The 9,323-nt window shown below is 39.0% G+C and overlaps 1 protein-coding gene across 9 annotated transcripts in view; it reads right to left on the bottom strand.

Annotated features, from left to right (window-relative positions):
• vps13d (vacuolar protein sorting 13 homolog D) overlaps window positions 1–9,323 on the bottom strand; it is a 274,881-nt gene that overhangs the window by 102,001 nt on the left and 163,557 nt on the right. For all 9 annotated transcript variants that reach the window (XM_050064560.1, XM_050064557.1, XM_050064558.1 and 6 more), the window contains 3 exons: window positions 1,848–2,034; window positions 1,536–1,610; window positions 1,218–1,418 (listed from right to left, as the gene is read on the bottom strand). In XM_050064560.1, coding sequence (XP_049920517.1) covers window positions 1,218–1,418; window positions 1,536–1,610; window positions 1,848–2,034 — 463 coding nt within the window. The remainder of the gene's footprint in view (window positions 1–1,217; window positions 1,419–1,535; window positions 1,611–1,847; window positions 2,035–9,323) is intronic.

Here is a 9,323-nt window from a genome sequence, read left to right on the forward strand (position 1 = left end):
TTATTACCTTATTTTTATACAGTCTATGGTTATAGACAACGCTAACGGCTAACGTTAACAGCTAACGTTTAGCCCAGCTAATCTACGATAACCATATTAATTACGTGCACACAGAAATAGTAACGTTTGTTCAGTCATTGTGTTTATAGACTTAACAAACATCAGATTAATCTACACGGTGATATAACGTTAGTGACGTGAAAAATGTGATATATAGCTAAACTCTGCTGGTTTTCTACCAGAAGTATTTGTAAACAACACGGCGATTCCCTGGGGGCACCGGCGGAAGTGAAGGGCGTGAGGCCGAAAAACTCCGGGCTGTGCCTCCAGAGGTAAAGGAAGAATTTTTTTTTTTTTTTTTTTACCAATGGATTTCCAGATTGATGAGAATAAGACAAATTCAAGGTCACACTGACCTTGACCTTTAGCCACAGGAATCCAATTGGTTCATTGTTGAGTCAAAGTGAGCATTTATGCAAAATTTGAAGAAATTTACCCAAGGCGTTCTTGAGATATTGCATTCACGAGAATAAGACAGACAAGGTCACAGTGGCCTTGACCTTTAACCTACGACCACCAAAGACTAATCAGTTCATTGCTGAGTCCAAGTGGACATTCGTGCCATATTTGAAGAAATTACCTTGAGGCATTCTTGAGATATCGTATTCCACGAGGATGGGACAGACGTATGTACCGACTATGTACGGATAGATGGACAATCCAAAAACATGCCTCCACTCACAACTAGTGCTGGCACAGAGGCATAATAAATCAAATCATCAAAGTGAGAAAGAAAGAAAAAGCTGAGTGATTTCTTATTCTGGGCAATGTTCTTGAGATGACTTGATGAACAGAACTTCAGTCAAAATAAAACATGTGGTTCATGGGTCCAAAAAAGGGGCTATTTTCAGGGTATTTAGTACTTGATTTTGCCTTAAAAATTCAAGCACTTCAAGCTTAAACACCTCGTGCAAACCCTGTATATAGCTTAACCATCAATCCACAGGGACTAACCAAACAGAGGAGCCCAGTATAGGCAAAATAAGTGGCAAATGTGTATGAATACCAGAAGAATGAGTCTGAATTAAATTCTGAAAGCAATAAACACTGAGGCAAGATAAAATGTGGCACTTGAGCTGCTTAATCCTTCCTCATAATGACAATAAGCCTTTCCCAGTCTACACCATATGTTTGGAGCTTGTGTAAATGAGACTTACTGGAGAAGGTTAACTCAGCCAATGGTATGTCACAGTCCAAACAGTCATCGATGAAACAGATGCAGACACTCTCGGCCTTCACCTCCACCCCTGACAGAGGAGCTGAGTGGCTGCTGGAGCCAGAGTCAGCCCTGGCTCTGCCATGGCCTGCCATGTTCTCAGCGTTCTCCAGCAGCCATGTGGCAGCCTGGTCCAGCTGACCTAAGGGGTGCATTGCAGTGTCTTATATGGGTTTTCATGAAATAATGGTGAAAAGACTTTGTAAGTTCTACTGTCAGGTTGCCAAGCGTGGAGAACAGTGTTAAAGGCCTAACACACCTTTACAGTGGATCAAAGCTCTTTTGCAGTCCTCTTTCCTGAAACCAAGGTCTTGTAAACGGGTCAGCTGGCCCTCTGTGGAGACAAAACACACATTCATAATCAGCTTTTCTGAGAACAGGAATAAGCACTGGAATAACAAGATGCCATCACTATGACAAAACTGTAGCCTTGCCAACATTTACATTTTGGACACTGATAATAACTGCAACAAAAAAAATAGATTTTAAACTTGTTTGGGATGGAAAGCTTCTGAAAACACATTTAGACCGTGAAGAGTAAAATCAACTCTATAGCCTGGTCTTCACATACCTATGAGGGCCTCAGTCCTCTGCCTAAAGCTGTCTTTGGTTGTAGCTGTGGCCCCAGTGCTGGCAACAGAGGTGGGATCAGAGTCAGAGGACAGTGGAGAGCTGGCAGTAGGAATGGACTTGGCAATAGCCAAGAAGAGCTGTATGTCGTTGTAGGACAGGCGGATGTCCAGAGCAGGAAACTGAATCTGCCAGAGAATCACATGCACATTTAACGGGGTAATCCTCAGGTTTTTATGTCAAAGTCACTTAAATACTAATGATGAGTACTAGCCATCCTGTGAAAACAGTTGTATGATTTCTGTGGTTTTGCTTTGTCAAGTCAGAGGAAAAGACTTGAGTGGCGTGGCTGCCTCAGCTTGGACATGGAAACTACATATTTATGAGAGAAAGCCTGTGTTACAAACTGGAGGCGTGGAGTGTGTTGAGACCACTGGACTCAACAGATGATTTATTCATTTGTGCAGCTTTAGTCTGGACATGTGAGCATGTGTGTCCTGTAAGTTCAGCATCTTAAAATGGCTTCTGTTCTCTGTTCTTCTTATTTGCTCATCAGACAAAAGAAAAGCCAAATAAACTTGTTCTCCCATGGGTCCCTTCTTCTTCACGGCTTTGTATCAAACTTGCCCATTTAAACATGATTGGCCACTGTGAGATGTGACATGTGACCCCCTGTAATGTCACCAAGCTAACAAAAGAAGAATGCTTCTGCTCTTCTTCCTCTCTTCCCCTGGAACCTCTAGAGAGGTGGGTTTTGGAGCAGCTGAAGCCCTTCACCAACCTTTACTCGCCTCAGCTCCCAGCAGGAGCTGCAACAGTAGCCCTCTGAACGTGGCCTGCTCAAGCAGACAGACTGAACTCTCCTAAATGTAAGCACAGCCAACAAGTTACTGCCTTCAGCAGACACAATGTGTACTTTCCAAGCAAAGGAGAACAAAGCCAAGTTAGTGCCAAACGTCTAACGGCCGGGCTCCACCGGCTGCAAACGGAAGCGTCATGTCAGCGTAGCATCGCGGCGTATTCATTTGGGCTCCACTGACTGCGTACGGAAGCGACACGTAGAGAAGCCAGCGGGGTTGTTTACCGTTTGCCGAGCCGAGAGGCTTATCTACAAGTTTACTGTACTGTTTGTCATCTACTCACTTTCAAATGTCTGCCACGGACATTTACACAATGTCACGGATAAACATGGGTAAATGCATGAAGACGGGGGTTGTCGCGCCGCTCCCGTTGCCGGTGGAGATGCTGTAATTGATTAACAGGGGGGCAAACTGCTATGGGACTCGCGCTGCAGACGTGTCGCGCCGCTGACGTGCCCGGTGGACCCCGGCCGTAACTCTACAAGGACAAACACAGCAAACAAATTCCTCTGAACCACTGGAACACAGCGCAGTAAAGATTGTGCTGGAACCCCTCTTCTAAGCCTTGCCCATCCACACGGACAGGATTGCCATCTAACAAGCAGTACAACTTGGGCCCCCCCTCTAGGCCCAATTGTTGAAAAACGCTCGCTAAAGTGCCCTCTTGGGAGCCAAAATGCACGCTAAAGTGCCCTCCTGGGAGCCAAAATGCGCGCTAAAGTGCTCTCTTGGGAGCCAAAATGCACGCTTTCTTTTCGCCCCTGCCCTTCAAAAAGCCACTGTCACTAGATAATTGTTCATGCCAAGATCAAATAAAAATATTAATTCTGGGAATGTACTGACATGATTTTCAACAAAAGCGTCTGGAATGGATGACATGAATGATTTGAATTGCATGTTTCTTTCAGATAAAACACATTTTTGACTTGTGAATGAGTCAATGGAATTTCTTGCAATAATGAAAAAATACTGGCTATCATGTCCGCCTGGCACAAACCACATGTTTTGGACAACTGTGAAGTGAAAGAATGTCCCAGCATCATGGAGAGTCTCCCCTCTTCATATATGGCAGAATATGTCTTCTTCCAACTTGCTATGGTGAGATACATGTAAAAATGTAAGAATTTAGTCACACGGATTTGTTTTTTTCATTGATATAAAAATTAATATAAAATACAGGCACATAGAAGGACATGAAATGATGGCAAATCTGGATAGCAGATTGTCCTGAAAAAAAACAAAACAAGATAGAGCATGTGTATGTAGCCTTTATAATGACTGTGATATGACCTTAAAAGTAAAGGCAGGAAAAATACCCCAAAAAGGCCTAGGGCCCATAGGGTTAAACAGTGATATTAGTTTTCTTAAAAATCAACTGGAAGAGTAATGTCATGTGCTTGCATAAGATTTCTGCTCAGTCATTCTAACAAAACCATAATGAGCTTATTTTCTTCACATAGAGGATAACTATGGCCAGCAAGCAAGGGCAAGAAATGTTGAGAACAAAAAGCATGACTATGAAAATCTCTGGAAACTTTTATGAGATAGGGGACAGTGGGGTAGGCAGCCATAGAATTGGTTCTATGTATTTTGTATTATTTGTATTTTTAATATATTTTTATATTTTAAGTTTCAATTTGCACTCCATGCCCTGAAGTTGGGATTTTTAACCTACAATATTTGTATTTGTATCAATAAAGATCAACATTTTTCCCAATTTCTTAAGGGGTTCTTGTTTAATTTATATGATTTAATTAATCACAATTAAAGATAAGATACCAGTTTGATCATATACCACTAACTGCTTTTTTGAAAAATACACTATAATTCAATATTCTAAAAGCAAAATTGACTTTGATTATTATTAGTATCATCGGTTGACCCAAATAGAAGAAGAAGAAATGATTTTGCACTTGTCCTGTGCATTTGACCCTAACTATGTAAGAGCTGTGGTGCTATGGCACACCCTCTGCGCTGCCATCAGCACAAATTATGTCCCCATGCATGGGCGGATCTACCGGGGTGGCATAGGGTGGCAAATGACACCCTAAAAGAAAGCCATGCCACCCCTGCTGCCACCCCAGTTGGAAGCAACGAATTCAAAGAAAAGTTATGGCCAATTTGACATTTACGAGCGGGAATCTCCAATGTCCGAGTGCAGTGAATGCAGCACGAGATAACAGCAGAGTGGCAAGAGACTGCTTTGTTTGGAAAACTGAGTGGAGCCAGAGGGGTAGCCTATTCCAGAAAGCAGATTTAGTGAAAACTGAGTATGTTAACCCTGAAATGAGGGAAACTCTGGGTTTTCAGTTCCAGAAAGAGAGGTAAATCAAACCTCTGTCCTTTTTATATTTATTATTTTATATAACACTGTGCACAAGGATCAGACTGTCAGTCTGTTAGAGCAGCTCTGAAATGATTATTGCACATAATGTGTAGGTCTAATTATTTCAATTTTAAAAATCGGTATGAAGCTTCAGACACGTAGTATCAATGACTAATGATTTCTATCACTGATGTCATTGGTCGCACTGATGGAACATAATTCCTATAGCCAAATATTGGGGATTATATGTTAATATTTCTGAGTGAGCATAATGAGCAAAATGGAGGCACTGTCTTTTATTTACCTGTTGCCATGGTGAATGGTGGAGTCGGAGCTCCATTGATGATGGCTTTTTATTGTCGGCTTAACTCAGAGTGAACATACTCAGAGTTGACTGAACTAACTCAAATCGGCTGTTCTGGAACCGGTAACTCAGTGTTTTCCATCTCAGGGTAAATCAACTCAGAGTTAGGGTTAGACTCAGGGTTTGTTGAACCTCCTTCAACACTTATTCCTAATATGAACTGTTTCACATGAAACCTCAAATGCAAGACATTGCATGAGATTAAGTTTGTCTGTATGAGTTTGTAAATGGCAGCCCCTGCCCTTATGTAGTGTGAACATACTATTTCTCATCAAACTGTGATTAAATTCAGTATATTTACGTCTGCCATATGTTGCCACCCCTCAAAAATTCCTGCCCCCCTCTTGCCACCTAATAAATAATCTGCCCCTGTCACCATGTGAAAAAATCCACCATCCAGCGTGATTTTTTTTTATTTATTTTTTTTAACAACTTGAGTACTGGTTAGGGCTAACCCTAACCCGCTGAAACTAACTAGCTAGGTAGCCTAGTTATTAACCTGTACTTGCTAGCTACTTACTAGCTACTTACAGCAGTGTCATCATCCAAAAATAGCATTCTTCTAATAGAAATGTTTTTGGGATTTTCTTTTTTGTTTGTTTTTTAACCTAAAAACACTTGCTGGTAAATTTCTCTGGGAGTTTGTTTCAATAACTGAACATCTAACTGTCTAACTGAGCATGTGCAGAGTGAGTGGCATCACTCTAGCTTACTTCATCAAATGCATATTGTTGTCTCAAACGATGTTTGGGTAGGAGTAATTCCTGGACTCAAAATATTTCTTGGAGGTGCTCTTTGGTTAGGGATACATGTCTACATCACAAAGAAGTTTCAAAGCAATCTCTTTAAAAAGTCAAATACCTTTATAATGGCATGATCATATTAGACATAGAAACAATCTCCAGTGCATTTCAGCACCAGTCTTTCGTGAAGGAACAAACCAAATTATTTAATACTGGCACAAACAATCATCTAGTGATATTCCTAATAGCTTTAATGCATTCCTTGACCCAGAAAATGTGTATTTTGACACCAACATTAACCTTCTAAGTAGCTTGGAAGCTGAGATATTGGCACTTATAGATTTTACATGGCCGCCTTCCACCATCTTGATGAAGTGGCTCCCCTTCTAAATTGAAAGTTATGATGATGAAGAACATGTAGAAAAAATTTGGTGCTTTTGTCAGGCACGTCCCCATTATTTTGCTAAGCTGCCTGACTATATGTGTAACGTATTGATTTGATGCGCTTTAATGACATATTGTTGTGATGTTTTTGTAGTCAAGTTTTGGTTAGTTGGCACTGCCAAAGCGAAGTCACTTTTAGTTTCCTACTATTAACACAGTAAGTCTTGCATGCAATTAAATGACCCCTTAATTAACCCTAGCACCTTTACCCAACATGGATCACTTACACATACACTCATATACTGTATTTTTTTTTTTTTCCAAAGAGGGAACTCAAAGTTCCTGCTTCACAGGTTTCCATTGCTCCTTTGTCCTAACTGTCCTGACTTTGTCCTGACTGACCACATGTGGCCTTTGTCTCACACACACACCTCTTACTCTGTGTTCCAACACCCATACTACCACTATTTAATATGCCAGAACAGGATTTAATATGTCCCAATATATAGTGTGCCAAAAATACCAGGATGTTCTCCTATATCCGGTCGCATTTTGCAATCATGCAAGCCAGCATGTCTTTCTGGCTATTCTGACACAATCCTCCACAATTCACAATCCTCTGCACACTGGAAGATATATCACATTGACTGAGAGGCAAACAGACGACAGCTTGACAGCTGATTGGCAGCTCTCAGAAGCCCCAATGTTGGATGACAGCACATTTTAGTGACTGATGACGAGTTGAATAGTAATAGTGGGAATATTAATTAGTGAAGTGTACAAAATAATCATAAAGATAACCAGCAAGAACATAACTATGAAAATAACAATGACAGAGAAATGCATATGCAATTTTACTGTTGTGAATAGATCAGAATCTTCAAAATATGCAGTTATAACTTAAAAGTTGAGTTACATACATTGTAAGGTAACGACAACAGAGCTCTTCAGGTTGACCTCTGTCTCTGGCGAGCTCAGTGAATAACATTTTGTTTTATCTCCAAACAGGGTTGAAAATTAACTTTTTGGTCCACCTGCCACAGTGGCCAGTGGATAGCAAAATCTATCAGCCACTCAATAGATTACCATTGCTTTTTTGACTGATAAGTGAAGAAAATCTTGCAGCTACCTGCATATTTTACCAGAATTTGGTTAGTGGCTGGTGCTGATTTCCAACTTCCAAGTCTCAAAATTTCTTAACAAATTGCTCTCACTGCCACAATTTTCACTCTACATACACATTTATACATCAAAATGTAGAAAAATTTGTGTTGGTCACAGAAATGTGCTAATGGAATCACTCACACTTACAATTGTATACACATTTGGCTCAGTGAGCTTCCAAGCAAAGGGAGAGACACTTTTTTTTCTCATTCAGTCCTATGTAAATTGAGATGAGAAATTTCTGGAAAACAGCTGGGGGCACCAGTTTTCTAACCTGCAATTGTGATCACATTTTTGACACCACAAACACAATGAAGCTATCTCAGGGTTTCTGCAGGTATCAGCAAATCTAATTTAATGCTTTTTAATGCCCTTTTTAATGCCACTTTTAACAAATTTAATGCCCATGTCCAACTGCAGATACAGTTTTTTATTTATTATATATATATATATAGAGAGAGAGACAAAATTGTAAGCATTTGACAATGCTAATCTTGAATATTTGAGAAAATCTAAATTTACATTAACTGTCACTCTATAGTGAATTAGAAATGGCTCACAAGCAGAGGTGGGTAGTAACTACTTACATTTACTCAGTTACATTTACTTGAGTAACTTTTTGGATAAATTGTACTTTTCAGAGTAGTTTTAATGCAAAATACTTTTTTAATTTTACTTGAGTTATATTGTTTTAAAGCAACAATACTCTTACTTGAGTACAATATTTGGCTACTCTACCCACCTCTGAGTACATAATTACATGATATTGAAAATGAGTTCCATTTTGTTTTTTATTGTCCTCTGTATCATGAGTTGCATCAGAAATTATTTAACAGGTGTAAGAATTTAGACTTGATGTGGTTGAATGATGCTGAGAGGCTCAAATGGATTTTTGATTATAAAGTATTCGCACTTGCTGACTATTTAGAGAAAGCTTGGGATAAACGAAGAAAAGTAACATATATGTGAAAATATCTATTTTGGTTTTGTTGTGGAGAAAGAACTATTATTTACTTTTATTTGATTTATTTATTTGTTTTTTGTTTTTGTTTTGTTTTTCTGGTGTAAACTGTGTAGCTCCCAAATTAAGTGAATGTGATTTTGATGATGATTTTCTTTTTCTGGTGTCTTATAATCCCGTAAGGGATGGGTCTTTGGACATGACACGAAAATAAAACTCATTCATTCATTCATTCATTCATGCATACACACAACACATATATATATATATTGTAGCAGGAAGGGAAAAGGAAGTGAGNATTTATTTGTTTTTTGTTTTTGTTTTGTTTTTCTGGTGTAAATTGTGTAGCTCCCAAATTAAGTGAATGTGATTTTGTAAACTGATGATTTTCTTTTTCTGGAGTCTTATAATCCAGTAAGTGATGGGTCTTTGGACATGACATGAAAATAAAAGTCATTCATTCATTCATTCATTCATTCATTCATACATATATATATATAGTATATGTACAGTATATATAAGAATATATTTGTGTTTCTTGTGCCTTGATTTATGTTATGTTTGTAAAGATTTAATTTATTTTTGTTTTAGTTAAAGGGGTATCGTTTAAAATACATGAATTTGCAGATTATTATTTTTGATTGATTGATTACGTTCATGTTCTTATTTTACAAA

This window comes from Epinephelus moara, chromosome 16 (assembly GCF_006386435.1).
Source record: "Epinephelus moara isolate mb chromosome 16, YSFRI_EMoa_1.0, whole genome shotgun sequence".
Lineage (NCBI taxonomy): Eukaryota > Metazoa > Chordata > Actinopteri > Perciformes > Serranidae > Epinephelus > Epinephelus moara.